The sequence below is a fragment of the Astyanax mexicanus genome, chromosome 25 (assembly GCF_023375975.1).
Source record: "Astyanax mexicanus isolate ESR-SI-001 chromosome 25, AstMex3_surface, whole genome shotgun sequence".
Taxonomy (NCBI): Eukaryota; Metazoa; Chordata; class Actinopteri; order Characiformes; family Acestrorhamphidae; genus Astyanax; species Astyanax mexicanus.
In genome coordinates, this window is record NC_064432.1 from 18,093,146 (window position 1) to 18,117,124 (window position 23,979).

At 43.3% G+C, this 23,979-nt stretch overlaps 1 protein-coding gene across 4 annotated transcripts in view; it reads left to right on the forward strand.

Moving 5' to 3' along the window:
• The window catches only part of LOC103041974 (phospholipid-transporting ATPase ABCA1), a 243,650-nt gene that overhangs the window by 210,061 nt on the left and 9,610 nt on the right, over positions 1–23,979 (forward strand). For all 4 annotated transcript variants that reach the window (XM_049472171.1, XM_049472172.1, XM_049472173.1 and 1 more), the window contains 6 exons: positions 4,462–4,524; positions 5,878–5,984; positions 10,086–10,227; positions 11,306–11,440; positions 16,311–16,414; positions 17,261–17,353. In XM_049472171.1, coding sequence (XP_049328128.1) covers positions 4,462–4,524; positions 5,878–5,984; positions 10,086–10,227; positions 11,306–11,440; positions 16,311–16,414; positions 17,261–17,353 — 644 coding nt within the window. The remainder of the gene's footprint in view (positions 1–4,461; positions 4,525–5,877; positions 5,985–10,085; positions 10,228–11,305; positions 11,441–16,310; positions 16,415–17,260; positions 17,354–23,979) is intronic.

The window sequence follows — 23,979 nt, forward strand, 5'->3', positions numbered from 1 at the left end:
TTGTTTCCTTGGTCAGAACAGACTGTGTTGTTTCATAGTGACTGATTTCATGAGGTGGCCCAAGGTAAATCTCATGCTAATTAGAAAGCTAATGCGTTTCCAAGCTAATTTGAAGTCAGATCTCTCCCATCCTGAAACAGCTCTAGCGGCAATTCTCAAGTGTTACATGTTTCTGTATTAGCACGAGTGTTCGGATAAGAAGCAGATTTTTGTTGATTTGAGGCCCGTCGGGGCGACGCCCCTTACAGACCCACTGCTGCTCCATAATCAGCCCATCCTGCGGAGACCCGAATCAGATTAGCTTTAGCAAGCAGCCCAGAGCTGCCTCTCACTACCAGCTGCGTCTACTCAACACTGCACACAAGATCTGTGTGTGTGTGTGTGTGTGTGTGTGCACAGCTGTATCTGCTCTGATAAGACGAGGAATGGAAGGTGTTCTATCACACACAACACACATCATCGTGCACACTGCCCTTGATCGTTAGCACGGGTGCTGTGAGCAGATGTTTCACACTTAGGGCCCTAAGCAGGAAGTGTCATCACATACATATCCCATCAGCTCATCTCCAGCCCACTCCATGTCCGCGAGGGCATCGGACTCCACAGCAAAACCAAGCCCGACTGGCTGCATTTACCACATACAGTGAAAACACACTTCACTGATGGGAGATGGCTGTCTTCTGAAGAATATAAAACATACTCACCATTTCTGTTACTGGGAATAGCTTAGTTACGAAGAAGAGAAGGTCAAGCTGAGGTCTTAAAGATCAGGAAAACTTTCTGAAAGAATTTCTGAAAGAATTGTTCATAGCTTTGCTCAGTGGTGAACTGAGATTTTCAAAAGAAAGACTATTTGGAGCGCAGGGACGAAGAAATAAAATAAGCACATGCACAAGCACTGCATGTGACTCGTTCAACATGGCAAAGAACTCTCTGAGGATGAGAGAAAAAGAATTGTTGTGTTTTACAAAGATGCCCTAGGCTGTAAGAAGATTGCTAGGGGCACACTTTGGACATCTTTGTGAGGTGCGTCTTTTATCTTGTTCCATCGAATACAGTTTATTCTATTGTGATTGTCCCTATAGGGCATCACGTCACATTTTTAATCCACTGGCATGGCACTATTGGGAGAACTCTCTTGTGTGGTGGTGCAGTGTTTTATTATGCAGCAACACCTGCACAGTTCCACTATACTGTGCTTCTTCTGAAATCAAGATTGTTAAATAAAGTGTATCTATCTCTACTGTCCATAAGGCTTTCCCAACTTCCCAATTCATCCCAAAAGTATTGGATGGATCACAATCATTCCAGAGAACACCGGTCTCAATGCTGGGAGGCTTTATATGTGTAAAGCCTGTGCTTGGTATTAGACATGGAGCCAGTGGGTTTTTTTGTTTATCTGCTTCAGAGAGTACCAGGCTTAACCAGCTGGTCTTTAAGATTCCAGGATTTAAGATTCCAAGAGACAGTGGAGAACAGTGCAGCGTTAACTCATTACCCCACATCTTCTACTCAGATAACTCCTGTAACAAGAACAACACTCCACATCTCTTATTCAATGGGAATGGGAGGAGCTAAACTGCTGCAGTCTATTTTGATTGATTGGCTGAACTCTTTTGGACCGTGTTTCCAAGCTAAAGTGTTTCGAATCAAAAACCCCCAGGAACAACCGTGAAAAATTCCCAAGTTTACATATTCTGCCAAAGGACAATTTTGTTTTCTGTTATTTGGGACTTTTAACTCTGTTCCTAAAACCACTCAGTCTTCCTCCTTCTCTCTTTGTTTGATGTTTCCACTCCAGGGCTTTAATACGAGTTCAGGTTTGTTGGGTCGGAGTGAAGAAATTGCAGAAGTCTGTTTGAAACAAAAATTCCAAAAAAGCTGCGGGGAGCTGGAGTTCAGAGCCAGCATTAGGATTCTAAACTTTGTCAGTCTGCTCACTCTCAAGATCACCCTCTGTGAAAGATCGAAAGAGAGAGAAAAAAACAGAAACAGAAAAGAAATTATGTGTGCTCCATAGTTATACTGATAAACACTATGTAAACAAAAGTATTGGGACACCTGTTCAATTGATTTTTTTCAAAAGAAATCAAGGGTCTTTGTTGGAGTAATTGTATCTACTGTCCAGGGAAGGCTTTCTAGTAGTTTTTGCTGTGAGCACTGCTGTGAGGATTTGATTGCATTCAGCGACATCCCAAAAGTACTGAATGTTGCACCATCATTTATAACAGACGTTTTCCATTCTTGAAGTAGGAAAGAAAAGAGAAAAAATATTAATGGACCCACAATGCAATACATTCCAGTAGAATGTGCATAATTAATTTGGAAAGATGCTAGAAATGCAAGAATGGAAAACAGTAATAGAGCTAAATCATGTATTACATTACAATGGATTTTCCTGTAGACTTGAGTGCACAGGGAAAAAAGTTGTTAAAGTTCTACATTAGTAAAGACTGTAGCTAGCTATGGCAAGTACATTTCCATGAGGCTAACCGCTTTAATAAAAAGCAGATATTGCTATTTGTTAGTTATTTACTGGTGGAATATGTACTAAGTTGTTAGCTGAGGAGCTAAGCTTATATACTGCCCACAAACATGCAGTAAAAAGCTGATGTGCTGTTTGTAAATAGTAGGGGTAAATTCTGTACTGGTGGATTGGTCACTAATGTGTTAATGTGGCTAGCTTATCGATTGTTTTGCCTTGTTGTTAAGTTTAGATTATATAAAACAGAATTATCATGAAAAACACTGAAAAACTAGGGTATTACTCAGAAATCTCAGGTGGACTCAAATATGTAGTCTATTACAGTACATTTACAGTAAATTTTCCCTCCCTGGACATAAGGAGATAAGAAGATAACTAGTTCATGGAGAACATGACAAAGTCAAAGAATTGGTGATGTTGCTGGCAGTGTTAGAAAATGTGCCCCCTCTTGAATAGACCCAAGCTAATAATGCTAGATTACTACCCTCAATTTCCCACATCTGCCCCCCAACTCAACTCAACCCAGCACCCTGACCAAGGAAGGAACTGAAACTCACACTGTATTACAATAGGTTTCATCATATGCTCAATTTCCTGCAAGGAACTAGGAGATGAGAGAATATAATATCCAACAAAAGTTAGTACTTTCCTCACATTTCTGCAAATACTGTATATATCATCTCTTTCTGTTGGACACACCTATAGATATTAAACTTGGATGTAACTTGGTTAAAAGTAGTCAGTGCACAGCTTGTATGGCAGTATAGATATACTGTCTCTTTGTGGAGAGTTCTTTGCCATGAGGTGCCATGTTAAATATCCAGTGGCTAGTATACGAGAGTTGTACCCAAAATACCAAATTTAACAGGGCAGCTCCTTAAACACATGGAACTTTGAAACTCTTAACAAGTCACATGACACCAGGGAGGGATAACGACACAATTGGGTACAATTTAGACATGTTGACTGTGAGGTGTACTCACTTGTGTTGCCAGCTACTTAGACATTAATGTCTTTTTGTAGAGGTATTTTCCAAACACAGTAAATCTATACTGCTATACAAGCTGCTGTACACTGACAACTCTTATCTTATAATTATATCCAAGTTTCATTACTATAGTGTTATTTCATCAAAAGACATATAATAAAATATTTGCAGAAAGGATGTTTGATTGGTGTTCTCACTTTTGTTGAATACTGTAGATGTACAGTTCTAGTGGATTTAGACCTGTCCTACACTAGAGTAAATTTCCTCATAGACCTAAATTCACAGGAAGGATAGAAAGTAAGAAAAGTACAAATTGAATAAATCATTATGTTTCTTAGAAAGATTTATAAAATAAGTAAGCACCCCCTAGTGGACCCATCATGCACTACTGTACATTGCAGTGGATTTCGTCATTGACTTTATCAGTTCCCGGTAAGGTTAGATTGAGAGAGTAATACAGAAGAAGAAAAAACATGTGGAAAACATGGAAAATGAGAAATTTCTGGCAACTTTCAAAACCCAGGTCACTGCCCTCAGGTGGACCCAAGCATGTATTGCATTACAGTGGATTTTCTCCTCGACTCTGTTCCCTGGACATTTTCCTAATCCCTGCCTGATCCAGTCAGTGCCATAATGACCCTGTTATGATGATATATGTGAATATTACAGAGACACCATGATGTCAGAGCACCGCCACGCCGGTCACATGATTTGCTAAACCCAATAAGTAAAGGTCAGCTTAGCGTTCTCTAGAAGAGAGAGAGAGCCTAAATCCTGAACGATTGCCTCTGGCCCTCAGGCTCACAGATGCCTCCTGGATTTGATTATCTAGCGTTGTCTTACTTATTAAGATGGAGGGCTTTTGAGCTGCAGTGGTCCGCTCAAACTTTCACATTGTGCGGGGAAAGCATGCCTTGCTGTTTACTCCATGAAAAATGCTTTTGCTAAGCGCTCAGAAATTCTCTTTTCTTTTGTTCACATTCCGTAGGTGTACACTGGTATGCCGGTTCCAGCTGTGGACAGGATCTGTGTCGGTGTACCTGCTGCTGAGGTCAGTGAGAGGCTTTTCTGGGGGAAAAAAAAAACAATTTGCCGTTAGCATGCTTCTGGGTTGATGAATCCAGTAACATCAGTAATGGCAGTGACCCTGCTGACACCTGATCAGTCTTCACACCTTCTATCTGCATTGTGTCCTAATTAGCTTTGAACCACATATCCTGTGTTTATTATGTTCAGTGCTCCAATTAGTCTATAGTTGATAGAGCAGCTCTTGTTGCTATAACACAAGAACAGCCAGCTGTTTCCCCGTCTTCAGTCGAGACTGTTGACGCCTGAAACAAATTGTTTTGATTCCCATAAAGATGGAGGCAGCTTTCATGTTTGACAGTTGATGGTAGAAAGACATAGGTGGTTGCTAAAAAAAATCCATGCAAGAATAAAAAAAAAAATTAGGTAAAAAAAGTTAGCCCCCTCTTTTGGACCCAAACGTGTACTACATTACAGTAGACGATACAGTCTTTGACCTGTGAAAGGTTTTATTAAATCATATTACTGCGAGTTTTATCATAGGAAAACTTTTGATTGGTCTCTCAGTAAGTGTAACCAAGAAGATCCCAATATTATACATCCGAGTCATAGACCAATTGTTCCATCATAATATGTTATAGTGAGAATTAATGTATTAATTTATTTTTTGTTTGTTCTTTCTGCCTTTCTTTCTTCCTACTCTTTTTCCTTTGTGGTTCTTTCTTTATTCTTTCTTTGTACCTTTTTTCCTTCTGTCCTTTCTTCCCTCATTTTCTTCGCAATTTCTTTTTCTTGTTTATTTCTTTCTTTCTTTCGTCCCTCTCTCTTCTCTCGCAGTTTTTCTTTTTCTTTCTTCCTTTATTGGTCTTATCTTTCTTTCATCCTTCTTTCCTACTTCATTTTTTTTACATTCCTTCCTACCCTCACTTCTTCTGACTTCTTTTTTCCAGTCTCCCCTACTTCATTTCTTTTCTCATTCTTTCCTTCCTTCTATCCATCAATCCATTTGGCTTTCCAGCATTTCTTTTCTTTTTTTTCCCTTCCTTCCATCCTTCCTTCCTCTCTTTGAAACCTCCTACCTACTTCCTACCTACTTTTCTTCATTGTTTCTCTCTCCATTTTTTCTCCTCTCTACTAATATTCAGTCTGTAAGACTGATGTATGTTAAACTTTAAGGCTGAAACATGACTTGAGTAGTAACAGTATTAATCAGGAGTTGAACCTCCATTAATAAACCTGGGTGTATATGTATTTTGTTAAACATTTCATAATGTGGGATTTTTAATTTGTGAACTTGTGTGCGCAGGGCCTGTGTGTATTTTATTATTGTGACTTTTTATTAAATGTGTGTGTGTGTGTGTGTGTGTGTGTGTAATAGTGCTTTGGTCTGCTTGGTATAAATGGGGCAGGGAAAACCACCACGTTTAAGATGCTGACTGGAGATATTACAGCATCTGGAGGAGAAGCTTTCCTCAATGGATACAGGTAAGTGTAAATATAGTGACTCAATATCTGACACCACCTAAAATATTAACTTAAATGTTTTATAAGTTTAAAAAATAAAACAAGGAAAGAAATTAAATATGGGGGTGGGGGTGTAGCATGTGGTTTTGCATTGTCTTTTTTTTTCTGAATTATAGAAATAATAGAAATTCTGCACTTTTTCTGGCTAAATACTCACACTTGAACTAATTTGTGACATTAATCACACAATTATTACTGTAAATTGAAGTCGTTAATGGAAGGATCAGACATGGTGTTCGTGCAGCTGGAGTGCATGCTGTTCTCATGCTGCTGTGTTGCCATGGCAGTACTGGAATAGCTGTGGCGGATGTCTCTAATCACGAGTTTTCACTGAAGTTAAGGCATTTACCCTGTCTATAACACACACCAGTATTAGAGACTGATTTATTTTTCTCTCTCCAAGATTAGAAATGCACTAGCTGATACCTATATGGACAAAAGTATTGGGACACCTTCTCATTTATTGTTTTGTCTGAAATCAAGGATATTAAAACGACTTATATCTGTTTTGTTGACCAGAAATGGCTTCATCTACTAACAATTTGAAGTTTTTTGAGGATTTGATTGTATTCAGCATAAAGACCATTAAAATGTTCAGAATGTGGATAATTAAAACCTCACCTCGTCCCCAATTAATCCCAAAAGTATTAGATGGAGCACCATTTCACACTCATATTTACACACTTATTGACTAAATAAAAATAATGCACCTTGGATTGCTGCGCTGCAAAACTGGGTGTGCAGTTCTGTCACAGGCAGATATGTAAAATGTCTTTACAGGTGTGGTCTGATTAGAGTCTGGGTTTTGACGCAAGAGGGTGTAAACGTGTTTTCCCACTGCCCTATAAAAAAATCAGCGACTGTATTTGGGGTAGTGTGCCTCTTGGTGAGATATCATTGACTTCTAGACATTAGTTCTGCAATTAATGACTATTTTATTAGACGAAGCTGCTGATTATTTATTCGATTAGTTGATTAGTCACGATTATTTTTTGTCGTCTCCTCCATTTGTACTTCCTACTGGTGAGGAGACCTAAACATTTAGACCCCAAGACCAGTTTTGCAGTACATTTTGATAGTTTTACGTACCTTTATTAAACTAAAAATTACAAAGTATATTATAGGAAACGTTCACACAGACCGGATGTTATTTTCAGGAGATTCTAGGAGTCTTGTTTTATATATATATATATATATATATATATATATATATATATATATATATATATATATATATAGAGAGAGAGTTATACATAGCTCTCTGCAGTAATGTAACTCACCATGGGTAATATAGAAGTCAGTGTCTAAACTTTACAGAACTAGCAAAGACAGACTGTAAAGTATTGTGGAGGTAAATGTGTTTGTTTGTGTTTAATGAACACAGTGCTGCTATTACACTGTATACGCATCTCTCCTGCTCTTTCTCTCACTCCCGCTCTCTGATGTGCTGCAAGTCCCACCTACACTGAAACCTCATTGGCCAACTAAGCATAAGGCGTGGCCAATCAGGATGCTCAGGACATGTCTCTTTCTCACACTCGCCCCTTTTTTACTAACTAAACGTTTCACTAAACGTTTTAGCCCTACTAGACACACCTTTATGATGCACTTGAAGACTTTTTGCCTAGTTGAGTGATTTTTAGTGGGTGCTTCATTGGAATGACATGAGCAAAAGGATTGGGTTTGAGTATGTGGGCTTCATAGAGAGCGAATCAAACCTGTCTTTGCTGTGGAAAAACATACTGCCTCAGTTGCTGGTGTGATGATCTGTGGAGTTGTTGATCTGTGGAGTTTGATAACTGAGCTGTGGAGCAGTGGAACTGTGTTCTCTGGAATGATGGTGCTCTATCTAATACCTTTAGGATGAGCTGAGGTGTTGAGCTCACTAAATTAAAATAAACTCCCATCTCTAATCCAATCAAATCCTCACAGCAATGTTCCAAAATCTAGTAGCCTTTAAAGGCCTTAGTGGAAATAGAAACAAAAGCAAGGTACTCTTATTTTTAATACACTTGATTTTTTATTGGTAAGGTCTATTGGGAATACTTTTGCCCATAATTCTTTATTTAAATCACCTCAACTGACAAATCATGTCTTTACGCATCAAACTGACACTCTCTATCTCTTCTTTCTTTCTTGGTCGATTGCTCACACACTCCGCTCCATCGTCCATGTTGTGTCGAGACAGAACAGAGCTTTGAATCCCAACAAACGAGCAAACACACACACCCCTGAATACCCCACGGCAACGGCGATGAATTCTAAATCTCTCCATCCTTCCCCTCCACTCACTGTCTGTGTCTTTGTCTTTCTTCTGCGCTCGTTTCCCTCTTGCGTAGGTCTTTCCGGAGCTTGTTAAAGGCAAGCTGTGGTTGAGTGAGTGACTGTCTGTAGGGAAAGTAATGAAGGAAAATAAGAGCGAGAGAGAGAGAGAGAGAGAGTGCTTTTGTTTGAATAAGAGTTTATTTCCCCAATTTCACTGCTGTGTGATGCCAGTGCTCACATCAAACTGACAAACGTTCATTGCTTTGGACCTGTGTGTGTGTGTGTGTGTGTGTGTGTGTGTTCTTATGGGTGAGTTCAACACTTCATCACATTAACGGAACCTTTTTATTTATTTATTTTTTACTGGAGAGGTAACACACACACACACACACACACACACACACGTGCAGACGCTGTGTATCGGAGTCTTGAGGAGGCTGTGTGAAGTTGTCGCCTGAGATGGTTCTGCCGTCACTGGCTGAGCAGCGCTGTGTGAGGTAGAGTGAGGTTGGGCTGGGTGTGTATGAACTGTGAGCCAGCAGGGAATGAACTGGCCTGAGGCATGAGTGCACAGACACACACACACACACACACACACACACACATATACACACACACAGATACTGATACACAGCTCAGAGTTCACAAGTTCTGTCTGAAGGAGAGAGGGAAGTTTGTGTGAATTGAATAGGGTGGAGACGGTTGAACAGGATGGAACATGATGGATGAAACAGAATAAGATGGATAGAATAGAATTTTTAGAATATAGTAAATGGGATTGATAGAAATGGTGGATGGAACTGGATGATTGGGAGGAAAAAGATGGATGAGACAGAAATGATGGGATGAATGATGTCTAAAATTAGATGTCTAAAATTAGATGGAACAATGGAATATGGGATTGATGAAATATGATCTATAGAATATTGTGGATGAATAGAATAAGAAAATGGAATAATATGTATTGAATAAGATGGATAGAAAAGAATAAATGGAATAAAAAAATAAATTAACAAAATTTGACTGAATTGGTGAAGAAGGATGAATGAATAAGATGAATAGAAAATGATGGAGGGATGGGTGGAATAAGATGGATGGGTTAGAATGGACAGATGGAATAGAATAAAAGGAATAAAATAGAAGCAACAGAATGAAATATGATAGAATGGGGTTATGGATCAAGATGAAATATTGGGTGGATGGAACGGGAAGAAGGTAATAAGACGGGTGGAACTGGATAAACGGGTGGAGTAGGTGTATAGAATAAGAATAAGTGGAGTAAATAGAAAACAGAATTGGATGTGAATGTAGAGGGATGAACAGAATGGGCTGGATGGAATAAGATAGCTGGAATGGAACAGGACATATAAAATAATCCATAAAGTTGAATTAAACAGTAAAGACACAGGGATTAGGATCTGTAGAATAATGTGTATGGAAAAGGATACATGGAAAAAGACAGATGAAATAAGATGGATAGATGAGGATTGATGGAAAAGGGTGAATATATTAGTTGGGTTAAATAGGATAAAAAAAGTGGAATAAGATGCTGGATTTACAGAATAACATAAGGAATAAAACAACAAATATAAATATCAGCTGAGTTCAATACTCTATATATATATTTTTTAGCTATTGCTTGGGAATTACATTCTACTGTAGTTACTTTGTATTTTTGCTATATCTACGGTAGTCAAAATAAATGAGTAGAATGTGCTCTCCTGATTATGCTTTATTGTAATACTGAATTACAGAATACAGTATGAGATGAGTGTCTCTCTCTCTGTTTCTCTGCAGTATGCGTACGGAGATGGGTCAGGTTCATCAGAACATGGGTTACTGTCCTCAGTTTGATGCTATAGATGATTTGCTGACTGGGCGAGAGCATCTGGAGTTCTACGCTCGGCTGAGGGGAGTTCCAGAGCAGGAGGTCGCATCGGTAACTCAACCTGAGCCTACACTCTCTCTGTCCAGTGTGTGTGTGTGTGTTGAATTTATAAGGTTGTGAGTGAAACTTGTGATTTCTTTGACTTTTTTTTGTCTCTCTCACTCTCTCTCACTCTCTCTCACTCTCTCTCTCTTTGTGTGTGTGTGTGCGAGTGTGGTGGTCTATTCTACAGAAGAAAGAATGAGATGAAAGTGTGTATGTGTGTTTTTGCTCTCAGCACATCAGCTTTTGATCCTGTGGCCAGAGTTGCCTGGGCGAAATGCCCACTGACACACACACACACACACACACCACACACCACATGCAGGAGTACCCCTTTGTATGGTTGTCTCTTCTGGTGCCACCTTGCTCCTGCTCCAAACTCTAAGCCAGCAGCTTCACTGAAAAGCTTCTGCTGCCCTGTGACAGGACACACACACACACACATGCAGATTTGTTATTATACACAGAATAGTGGATCATTCCCATCATGTCCCATATGGATTTTATAGATACTGTACTGTATGTCAGTATGGAATTGTCTGTTTGCGTAGTCATTATCATCGTGATCACTGTGCTGTCCACTCAGTGTGGTAATGCCTTTCATCACGTATTCCCAGAGGAATGATAAATGCCAGCATGTATTATTTATGAAGAGTACGAAGAGTACGTCTGAGAAAAACACATGCATGGTGGTTCTGCATGATATCAAATTTGGTACTTTTGTAGCTGGGATGCTCATTTCTGGTCCTGGTGATCATCGAACACCCTGCAGACCTTGACTGCATTGACTTAATTACTTGGATCAGGTGTGTGGGATTAAGGGAGAGGGGTCAATTTTGCAGAATTGTAGATCTTCAGGATCATGGGCATGATCATAATTGTGTGTATTAGCTTCTCTCTTACACATCAAACAGGCATCTTGGCTGTACATCCTGCTGGTTTGGATGAATGAATGGATGGAAGAATGATTGAATGAAATGGTCATCTCCCTTTCCATCACACATTTTCACCACAATTCAGTGGAGAAATGAGCATCTCTCTCTCTCTCTCTCTCTCTCTCTCTCACACTCTCTCTTATTCTCCACAGGTAGCAGAGTGGGGCATACAGAAACTGGGTCTTGTGAAATACTCCAACAAGTCTGCTGGGACCTACAGTGGAGGAAACAAACGCAAGCTGTCCACAGCCATGTCCCTGATTGGCTGCCCACCTGTGGTCTTCCTGGTAATACACTCAAACACCCATTACTTTCTTCTCTTTCTCTTAGATTAATTCACAATAAGATGTTTATAATTCACACACATTTGTGTATTTTTGGTCTAAAGTTTGGTTTGAAGTTTAAAATCACCTTAGTTTAAATTAACTCTCAGAAGTGTTCCTTTTAATTTAAATACATTCATTTCTTGTCAAAATAAAACTCGGTACATATATATTTACTGTACATTTACATGCGCACTGTTTCTTTAAAATATTTAAACTACAAAAAACATTAAAATAAACAAAGATTGGTATACCGGTATATAATACTATAATATTCAATAAACAATGCAGCTTATACATGTTATATGGCACCTTTAAAATGGAGAAAACCCTTACTGACACAGACCAAGAAGCATAGTATCAATCATGATGAGGATTTTTAAAAACTACCAAAAATTCCCCCCAAAAAATCTTCCCAAAACTACAAAACTTCCTTTCTTTTTAACTAAATTTACACTGTAATAAAATCATAATTTCCTGCAGTTCTAAACTGTATGTGACAGTAATTTTTGCCGATATTGTTGACACTTTTTAGTTTATGCGTATTTAAAAAAAAACAAAAAACTTTTAACATTTTTCAAGTTAAAAGTTGTATTAAAATTGCCATCTAAAGGCTGTTAAAAATACAGATAATTAATGTATTACTTTTAGAAATTTGTACATTGTAAGAATCACATGATGCCGTTTATTAAACAGTGTATTCTTTATTATAATTATTATACTGAGTATTATTATACTCATTGAATTGTGAAAGGATTTCCTAAATTGAAAACAGATTGAAAATTGAAAATCCTAAATTGAAAAAAGACAACAGTTTATAGTAACTCTAGCAAACAACCTGATTAACAGATTTTAAGCTCTACGCTGTTAATTTCAGTTGGGACATTTTCCCCTATGCTACTATAAATGACCTATTCTACAATTAGCCTCACATTTCTGAATGTAAAAGATGTTAAGATACATTATTGGTGGGGTTTCCATATCAATGGGACTTTAATATGGGCTGATTTATCAGCTTTGTCAGCCCCTGACTAGTATGTACCTTGTCCTTACATAAGTGTATATATATTATATATGGAGCAATTATTGTCCAGACCGAGTGAACTGAATCCTCCTTCAAACTCAAAGCAGCACACACAAACTCTCTCTCTTTCTCTCTCTCTCTTTCTTTCCCACACATTCTTACACTTTGAATTCCCTGATGGCTTAAGAAAGAATTAAGGGAACGAAGGGAAAGAAGAAAGAATAGAGGTCAGGGACGTTTTTGAATGTGATATCGGATGTGACCCAATCTAGTGTTTTAAATTTAAAGCACACATCTCGCTGTTTGCGGGGCTTAAAATCTCATTCGGACCCACTCGGCTCTGCAGAAGCGTAATCCCGCCGCATAATCTACCAAATACTCCGGACCGTCTTTCTGCAGGACTCTAATTAAAGATGAGATTAGGCAGTGTGATTGCACTGGCTGTTTTCCATAAAAGATCAGTTATGGACAAACACGAGTTTGAACGTGCTTAGCCAGCGTTCCAGCTCAGAACTAAGATACAAAGTCCTAGAAGGATGTCCTTTGATGGCCCGGCTCTCGCGGAGTCCGATCTGTAATTCAGAGAAAGATGTGCGCGAGTGTGTCGGCTGTGTGGAGTTTGACAGCACTGCTGTTTGATCTCAGATGTTTTTGCTCATTACGAAAAAAAGTCAAACTTTGACTGCAGCCAAATGCTGGTGCGTGTGTATGTGTATGTGTGTGTGTATGTGTGTGTGTGTGAGTAAGTGAGAGAGAGAGATCGGCTGAATTTGTGAATGTTCTAGTGGGTGTTAACCTTGGTGGAGACCAAATAAATTTCAAATTACAGGTGCTTTTACACCTACATTATCAAAAGAGGGTCAAGACCGAAGGAGGTGGTCCGGGTAAACTGAATCATAAACCAGTTTGTTTGCAGTGTAAAAGCTCTTTTTTCAGATTTTCAAATACAGGAAGTTCAGGCAGGCTATTGTCACCTGTTACACAATAAAAGTAGAAAAAAGAACCGGTGTTGTGCAGAAAGCCAACTCCCTGACCTACAGTTTCTTTTATTGCTATGTTAGATAAACCAATTTAATTCTGTTCTAATTTCTCATTTTTATTTAGATTCTGTTTCTGAGTCTGTTTCTAATTCTAATTTTGCTTCTATTTCTCATTTTAATTTTGTTTCTAAATTCTAGGCATGCATGATACTGGTATCTGTATTGGGCCTGATAACCTGGTAATGGACTCGTCCTCATACTCACCAACCGCACTTAATAGAGCTCTGGAGCGCCTCGTTTCCTCCCCCATGTTGCTGCTAAGACCCTGTAGATCTTGAGCTCAGCTATACAGAACCAACTGAACCCAGATTGGATGTTAGACCACCTTTATGTTAAAGAGTTCATACATCCAACACAGCATATCTAAGCACAATCTCTTAAATACTGCTTTACGCTAACAACTACACTATTACATAATGCTCTTAATAACTTAATTCTAAGTAGGTATCGGTACTGGCGAGTACAAAAAACTGGTATCAGTGCATCCCTACTAAATTCCAATCTTTTTATCAATTTACACTTTTATTCGAGTACTAATTATATTTTCTAATTTTATTTGATTTATTTCATCATTTTCTTGAATGATAGTTTAGTTCTCACTCCGATACTAATTGTACTACTTTTATTTAGACAAAAAAGATATTTATTTGTGATCCTCTTATTGTGATTCTTTTTGTAATTCTGTTCTGATTCTCATTTTTGATTTAGTTACAGATTCTGGAACTTTAAGAAGTTTGGTTGTAATTTTTAAATTCTAATTGTGAAAACATTCCACACGGTCAGTAATACAAAAGTGTGTGTGTGTGTGAAAGCACCGTAGGCCTGGTGAGAGGGTTAATCCTGCAGTGGTGGCGTTGGGCCAGCGTGGGATGAGCGCAGGTTGAGCGCAGGCATTGTGATGCTAATCCTATGGCCGGGAGTTGTGTGTGTCTGTGGGTGTCTGGCTGTGTATGACTCACTGCCTGTAATCATGCCTGGACAGAGCAGCCTCGAGGTGGACGTCTGTGTGTGTGTGTGTTGGCTGGTTGTAAATGTCACACTCTGTGATGTGAGACGTGGTAAGGACATGTTGTTGATGGGTAATCTTGCCCTTTAGTGGTTTTGGCTGCTTCCTTCCTGCTTCCAAATGCCATCAAAGCACCCACAGTGTGTGGCTTACCTTGTTGAGGGGGATAGAGATTAAGTACTTGGTGGACCAGGAGTATATATACTTACTTTTGTTCGTGCTTAAATTAACCTTATCATGGAAAAACATTTCCACACCTGGTTTAAGCCTTTAAGTCATTTTCCAGGCTCTAGTAAGCATTTTTTTTAAGTTTCAATTATGTAGTATCTACTAATAATCATTTACCAAGATCAAAATCAGGCACCAGTGGCATTTCAACAAAAAGGATGCTCTTTATTTTAATAAAGTGGCATAAAATATGATGCATATAATGTTTCATGTGACTCTTTGGTTGTGAAAGGCCCTGAGGAACACAGCTTGGTACTAACACTGGAGTAGTGATGCTGTGCAAGGCCGGCAGGTGGCACAGTTGCAGGCCAATAGTGCAGTAGCAATGCTAATGGCACAGTAGCCAAGTTACCCATGTGGAAACAATGCTAATGGCATGGTGTTAGCAGTGCTAACAAAGCTGCAGCAATGCTAGCAAAGCTTGTAGGCAATACTGAACACTGACACTTAACACTGAAGCTCGGTGGGAAAGGGCAGTCTGTGTGCATGCATTTTAACAAAGTTATGTTCTCTTCTAGTCCAGGTATTCAGTATCAACCAAGAATTGAGTACTTACCAATTGTTTTTCCTACTAATTACTCAGTAATCTATGCAGAAATATATAGATCAATAAACTCACTTTGTATGTGGAAGAAAAACTAAAATATAAGGGAAGCACAGAATTTTCGCAGTTTAAGAGAAGGTACATGCATGTTGCAGTTTAGAGAATAGTTAATGGTGTTTGTGTTTTTGTGTAAACGTGGGACTCTTTCTTGTTAAAACATAGTGCAAGCTTGCCTTTTGCTGCTTATGTACTTTTGCAGTTGGTTAAAACTGGTTTCATTTAAACTGAAACTGAATTAATTAAGCAAACAGTCCTCTTCTGTCAACATGCTTAGTTGTTGGTGTTGCTGTAATGTTCATCACATTTCACATTGACACTGTGTTACACTCTGATTGGTCCTCTAGCGCCCCCTTCTGGCTATAGAGATGGATTTTGAAATAGTTTGGTTTAGTGAAAATACCTTAAGGGAGTGTAGTTTGTACATGATTCCAGAGAGAAGCAGTAAATCTATCCTGCTTACTCACATCACTGTTTCTGCCCCAGAGTGACTCAGCACAGCCAGCACAGCAAAACAAGCGAGTTTTAGGTTTTACTGGGGGAAAAAAAAACTGCAGGAGTGTGTTTTGTTCATAATTCAGAAGTAAAGAGGCTGTTGGCCGTTCATGCTGAGAACATCACATCCTGTTTCCAGCAGGACCTCCGCAACTATAGACATGCATCACCCCATAGATGTATATACAAAAAGAATGTGAAAACATTAGAACACCATGATTTTTATAAAGAAATGGACATTTGATCTATGTTTAAGCATTTTTAGAGATAGTAGAAAGTAATACAACCAAACAGTTACAACACAAGTTTTTATTTTAAACATCATGTTAAATGTAATACAATAGAAATGTCATGAAATTGTCTTCTTGTGAATGTATTAAATGTGATTTTGTCAGTGTAGAAAGTAGTAATTGTGTGTGTGTGTGTGTGTGTGTGTGTAGGACGAGCCAACAACAGGAATGGATCCAAAAGCCCGCCGGTTCCTGTGGGACTGCATCCTCAGTGTGATCAAAGAGGGACGCTCAGTCATCCTCACCTCACACAGGTGCCTCTCATCACACACACACACACAGACATTGCACAGGTGCTTCTCATCACAGGGTATCTGCACGTGATAAAACATTAATCCCTAAGCCTTAATTGTAACTAAGCTTTTCCTCGAGGTCATGCTCTTTGGCTGTGTGTGTCTGTGTGCGTGTGTGTGTATCCTGATGTGATCACTTTATCTCTTCTGCATGCTGACACAACCTAGAACCCTAATCGTCCATAACCACACCAGGTGTTCCCAAGAATGTTCCATTTAACAATTTCACCCTGCAATGTGTACACACACACACACAGTCATTAGTAATGCTTTAGTAATCTTCTGTCTGTTTGGCTACACTCCCTAAATCATACAGAATGGTATGCTGTAGCCTGTGTGTGTGTGTGTGTGTGTGTGTGTGTGTGTGTGTGTGTGTGTGTGTGTGTGTGTGTGTGTGTGTGTGTGTGTGTGTGTGTTGTGCTGCAGAAGCATGGTGCTGGACATGCTTTTCTTTATTCATCAAGTAATCACATCTCTATCTTTCTTATTCTTACACAATCTCTCATTCATTCCTTTTTGCTGTCATCTTTTTTCTTTTTGTAATGGTTCTTTATTTATTCTTTTATTGTCATCACTCTTGTTTCCTCTGTTTTTCTTTATTTCAGGATCTCTGTCTCACTCACTCTCTATTACTTACTTGCTATCCCTATCATTGTCTATTTCTCTTTGTCCCTATCGCTCTGTCTGTTTTCTCTCGCTTTGTCTCTTTTGTTTGTCTTTTTCTTAATTTCACTTTTTCACTTGTTTCTTTCTTGTTATATATCTATGCATCTATACATCTGACTCTCTCTTTCTCTCTCTTTACAGTATGGAAGAATGTGAGGCTCTGTGCACCAGGATGGCGATCATGGTCAATGGTCAGTTTAAGTGTCTGGGCAGCATCCAGCACCTCAAAAACAGGTGGGTGTGTGTCCTGTGTTTGGGGACCCACGTTGTAATGTTATTTCAATAAAGACAGAAAATACTTTTTTTTTAAGAACTCTTTATTTCAGGGAAGAAAGAAGGAGCAGATATCCCAATACTTTTGTCCATGTTTTATCTTTTTAGCACCAAAACTCCTAAACACGGTAAGTGTTTGTCTGGTTCTTGTTGGAGAGAAGCACTGACCTCTCTCTCTCTTCATCTCCATCTCAGCACTCATCTTACAATTCTGTTTTTTTTTGTTTTCAGTCATTTTCTCCTGTTCACACCACCCTACTTTTTTTCAACTTCCTCCCTTTCTCTTTCCTCCCTCTCCCTGCTCCCCTCCCTCCTGCTTTAACTTCTCTCCTCACCCCTCTCTCTTCCCATCACCTCACTCCATCCCTCCTCCCCTGTACTCTTTCCTCCTATCACCCCACTCCCTCCCTCCCTCCTCCGCTGTACTCTCTTTCCTCCTATTACCCCACTCACTCACTCCCTCCTTCCCTGTATTCTCTCTCCCCAACACCTCTCTCTCTCTCACTCCCTCCTTCCCTGTACTCTCTCTCCCCAACACCTCTCTCACTCACTCCCTCCTTCCCTGTACTCTCTTTCCTCATAACACCTCACTCACTCCCTCCCTCCTTCCCTGTACTCTCTCTCCCCAACACCCCTCTCACTCCCTCCTTCCCTGTACTCTCTCTCCCAAACCCCTCTCACTCACTCCCTCCTTTCCTGTACTCTCTCCCCAACACCTCTCTCTCTCTCCCTCCTTCCCTGAACTCTCTCTCCCCATCACCTCGCTCACTCCCTCCCTCCTTCCCTGTACTCTCTCTGCCCAACACCGCTCACTCCCTCCCTCCCTGTACTCTCTCTCCCAAACCCCTCTCACTCCCTCCCTCCTTCCCTGTACTCTCTCTGCCCAACACCTCTCTCACTCACTCCCTCCTTCCCTGTACTCTCTCTGCCCAACACCTCTCACTCACTCCCTCCCTGTACTCTCACTCCCAAACCCCTCTCACTCCCTCCCTCCTTCCCTGTACTCTCTCTCCCCAACACCTCTCACTCCCTCCCTCCTTCCCTGTACTCTCTCTGCCCAACACCTCTCACTCACTCCCTCCTTCCCTGAACTCTCTCTCCCCATCACCTCTCTCACTCACTCCCTCCTTCCCTGTACTCTCTCCCAACACCTCGCTCACTCCCTCCCTCCTTCCCTGTACTCTCTCTCCCCAACACCTCTCTCACTCACTCCCTCCTTCCCTGTACTCTCTCCCAACACCTCGCTCACTCCCTCCTTCCCTGTACTCTCTCCCATCACCTCTCACTCCCTCCCTCCTTCCCTGTACTCTCTCTCCCAAACCCCTCTCACTCACTCCCTCCCTCCTTCCCTGTACTCTCTCTCCCCATCACCTCTCTCACTCCCTCCCTCCTTCCCTGTACTCTCTCTCCCCATCACCTCGCTCACTCCCTCCCTCCTTCCCTGTACTCTCTCTCCCCATCACCTCGCTCACTCCCTCCCTCCTTCCCTGTACTCTCTTTCCTCATAACACCTCACTCACTCCCTCCCTCCTTCCCTGTACTCTCTCTCCCAATCACCTCACTTACTCTCTCACTCACTCCCTCCTTCCCTGTACTCTCTCTCCCCAACACCTCTCTCTCTCTCACTCCCTCCTTCCCTGTACTCTCTCCCCAACACCTCTCACTCCCTCCCAATCACCTCGCTTACTCTCTCACTCCCTGCCTCTTTCCCTGTACTCTCTCTCCCCCAACACCTCTCTCTCACTCACTCCCTCCTTTCCTGTACTCTCTCCCCATCACCCCTCTCACTCCCTCCCAATCACCTCGCTTACTCTCTCACTCCCTGCCTCTTTCCCTGTACTCTCTGCCCAACACCTCTCACTCACTCCCTCCTTTCCTGTACTCTCTTTCCTCATAACACCTCTCTCACTCCCTCCCTCCTTCCCTGTACTCTCTCCCAACAACTCTCACTCCCTCCCTCCTTCTCTGTACTCTCTCTCCCCAACACCTCGCTCACTCCCTCCCTCCTTTCCTGTACTCTCTCCCCAACACCTCTCTCTCTCCCTCCTTCCCTGAACTCTCTCTCCTCATAACACCTCACTCACTCCCTCCCTCCTTCCCTGTACTCTCTCCCCCCATCACCTCTCACTCCCTCCCTCCTTCCCTGTACTCTCTCTCCCAAACCCCTCTCACTCACTCCCTCCCTCCTTCCCTGTACTCTCTCCCAACACCTCTCTCACTCCCTCCCTCCTTCCCTGTACTCTCTCTCCCCATCACCTCTCTCACTCCCTCCCTCCTTCCCTGTACTCTCTCTCCCCATCACCTCTCTCACTCCCTCCCTCCTTCCCTGTACTCTCTCTCCCCATCACCTCGCTCACTCCCTCCCTCCTTCCCTGTACTCTCTCTCCCCATCACCTCGCTCACTCCCTCCCTCCTTCCCTGTACTCTCTTTCCTCATAACACCTCACTCACTCCCTCCCTCCTTCCCTGTACTCTCTCTCCCAATCACCTCACTTACTCTCTCACTCACTCCCTCCTTTCCTGTACTCTCTTTCCTCATAACACCTCTCTCACTCCCTCCCTCCTTCCCTGTACTCTCTCCCCAACACCTCTCACTCCCTCCCTCCCTCCTTCCCTGTACTCTCTCTGCCCAACACCTCTCACTCACTGCCTCCTTTCCTGTACTCTCTTTCCTCATAACACCTCTCTCACTCCCTCCCTCCTTCCCTGTACTCTCTCTCCCAACACCTCGCTCACTCCCTCCCTCCTTCCCTGTACTCTCTTTCCTCCTATCACCCCACTCACTCCCTCCCTCCTTCCCTGTACTCTCTCCCAACAACTCTCACTCCCTCCCTCCTTCTCTGTACTCTCTCTCCCAATCACCTCGCTTACTCTCTCACTCCCTCCCTCCTTCCCTGTACTCTCTCTCCCCAACACCTCTCTCACTCACTCCCTCCTTCCCTGTACTCTCTTTCCTCATAACACCTCACTCACTCCCTCCCTCCTTCCCTGTACTCTCTCTCCTCATAACACCTCACTCACTCACTCCCTCCTTCCCTGTACTCTCTTTCCTCATAACACCTCACTCACTCACTCCCTCCCTCCTTCCCTGTACTCTCTCTCCCAACACCTCGCTCACTCCCTCCCTCCTTCCCTGTACTCTCTTTCCTCCTATCACCCCACTCACTCCCTCCCTCCTTCCCTGTACTCTCTCTCTCCCTCCCTCCTTCCCTGTACTCTCTCTCCCCATCACCTCGCTTACTCGCTTACTCCCTCCTTTCCTGTACTCTCTCCCCAACACCTCTCTCTCTCCCTCCTTCCCTGAACTCTCTCTCCTCATAACACCTCACTCACTCCCTCCCTCCTTCCCTGTACTCTCTCTCCCCAACACCTCTCTCACTCACTCCCTCCTTCCCTGTACTCTCTCTCCCCAACACCTCACTCACTCCCTGCCTCTTTCCCTGTACTCTCTTTCCTCATAACACCTCACTCACTCACTCCCTCCTTCCCTGTACTCTCTTTCCTCATAACACCTCACTCACTCCCTCCCTCCCTCCTTCCCTGTACTCTCTCCCCCAACACCTCTCTCACTCACTCCCTCCTTTCCTGTACTCTCTTTCCTCATAACACCTCACTCACTCACTCCCTCCCTCCTTCCCTGTACTCTCTCTCCCAACACCTCGCTCACTCCCTCCCTCCTTCCCTGTACTCTCTTTCCTCCTATCACCCCACTCACTCCCTCCCTCCTTCCCTGTACTCTCTCTCCCCATCACCTCACTCACTCCCTCCCTCCTTCCCTGTACTCTCTCTCCCAATCACCTCACTTACTCTCTCACTCACTCCCTCCTTCCCTGTACTCTCTCTCCCCATCACCTCACTCACTCCCTCCCTCCTTCCCTGTACTCTCTCTCCCAATCACCTCGCTTACTCTCTCACTCCCTGCCTCTTTCCCTGTACTCTCTCTCCCCCAACACCTCTCTCTCACTCACTCCCTCCTTTCCTGTACTCTCTCCCCATCACCCCTCTCACTCCCTCCCAATCACCTCGCTTACTCTCTCACTCCCTGCCTCTTTCCCTGTACTCTCTGCCCAACACCTCTCACTCACTCCCTCCTTTCCTGTACTCTCTTTCCTCATAACACCTCTCTCACTCCCTCCCTCCTTCCCTGTACTCTCTCTCCCCATCACCTCCCTCCTTCCCTGTACTCTCTCTCCCCATCACCTCTCTCACTCCCTCCCTCCTTCCCTGTACTCTCTCCCAACAACTCTCACTCCCTCCCTCCTTCCCTGTACTCTCTCTCCCAATCACCTCACTCACTCCCTCCCTCCTTCCCTGTACTCTCTCCCCAACACCTCTCACTCCCTCCCTCCCTCCTTCCCTGTACTCTCTCTGCCCAACACCTCTCACTCACTGCCTCCTTTCCTGTACTCTCTTTCCTCATAACACCTCTCTCACTCCCTCCCTCCTTCCCTGTACTCTCTTTCCTCCTATCACCCCACTCACTCACTCCCTCCCTCCTTCCCTGTACTCTCTCTCCCCAACACCTCTCTCACTCACTCCCTCCTTCCCTGTACTCTCTCTCCTCATAACACCTCACTCACTCCCTCCCTCCTTCCCTGTACTCTCTTTCCTCATAACACCTCTCTCACTCCCTCCCTCCTTCCCTGTACTCTCTCCCAACAACTCTCACTCCCTCCCTCCTTCTCTGTACTCTCTCTCCCAATCACCTCGCTTACTCTCTCTCCCAACACCTCGCTCACTCACTCCCTCCCTCCTTCCCTGTACTCTCTCTCCCAATCACCTCACTTACTCTCTCACTCACTCCCTCCTTCCCTGTACTCTCTCTCCCCAACACCTCTCACTCCCTCCTTCCCTGTACTCTCTCCCCAACACCTCTCACTCCCTCCCAATCACCTCGCTTACTCTCACTCCCTCCCTCCTTCTCTGTACTCTCTTTCCTCCTATCACCTCGCTCACTCCCTCCCTCCTTCCCTGTACTCTCTCCCCCAACACCTCTCTCACTCCCTCCCTCCTTCCCTGTACTCTCTCTGCCCAACACCTCTCACTCACTCCCTCCTTCCCTGTACTCTCTCTCCCCAACACCTCTCTCACTCACTCCCTCCTTCCCTGTACTCTCTCTCCTCATAACACCTCACTCCCTCCCTCCTTCCCTGTACTCTCTCTCCTCATAACACCTCACTCACTCCCTCCTTCCCTGTACTCTCTCTCCCCAACACCTCTCTCACTCACTCCCTCCTTCCCTGTACTCTCTTTCCTCATAACACCTCACTCACTCCCTCCCTCCTTCCCTGTACTCTCTCTCCCCAACACCTCTCTCACTCACTCCCTCTTTCCCTGTACTTTCTTTCCTCATAACACCTCACTCACTCACTCCCTCCTTCCCTGTACTCTCTTTCCTCATAACACCTCACTCACTCCCTCCCTCCTTCCCTGTACTCTCTCCCCCAACACCTCTCTCACTCACTCCCTCCTTTCCTGTACTCTCTTTCCTCATAACACCTCACTCACTCCCTCCCTCCTTCCCTGTACTCTCTCTCCCAAACCCCTCTCTCTCACTCCCTCCCTCCTTCCCTGAACTCTCTCTCCCCCCTACCCCTCTCACTCCCTCCCTCCTTCCCCTCTCACTCCTTCCCTCCTTCCCTGTACTCTCTCCCCATCACCTCGCTCCCTCCTTCCCTCCTCCCCTGTACTCTCTCTCCCCCCTCCCTCCTTCCCTGTACTCTCTCTCCCCCCTCCCTCCTCCCCTGTACTCTCTCTCCTCATAACACCTCACTCACTCCCTCCCTCCTTCCCTGTACTCTCTCCCAACACCTCGCTCTCTCTCTCACTCCCTCCTTCCCTGTACTCTCTCCCCAACACCTCTCACTCCCTCCCTCCCTCCTTCTCTGTACTCTCTTTCCTCCTATCACCTCGCTCACTCCCTCCCTCCTTCCCTGTACTCTCTCCCCCAACACCTCACTCACTCCTTCCCTCCTTCCCTGTACTCCCTCTCTCCCCATCACCTCGCTCACTCGCTCCCTCCTTCCCTCCTCCCCTGTACTCTCTCTCCCCCCTCCCTCCTCCCCTGTACTCTCTCTCCTCATAACACCTCACTCACTCACTCCCTCCTTCCCATTAGTCTCTGTTCACCTCACCCCCTCACTCCACCTCCTACCCCCCCCACTCACCTCTCTCTCCTGGAAGAAACAATGGTGCCAAATGGCAACTGCTTTACCTGGTAATGAAGTAAATGAAGGGATCTCTTGTACCTGGAAATAAATGAACAGTATAACAGAGTTGCAGGAGACAATAAGTGCAGAACATATTGGAAGATGCGTTTATTGTTGGGAGGAGCAGTAGGAAAGAGGGGTAATGAGTGCATGATTGTGTCAAAGGGGAGGATGTTATAAAGCTCTGTCGCTACTGTGCGCTGCTTTAGCAGGTGGCATGCAGTGGAGAAGGAAGTGGGGACGAAATTGTAGCTTTACAATATTTTTCATTACCCCCTCCTGTCAAGACAGGCTTGATGTGAGGTGTGCGCGTTTCTCACAGCAGGGGCTGCTGGAACATGCCGTCACCCTGCCATTCCTGTGTATCCTCCTATCCCT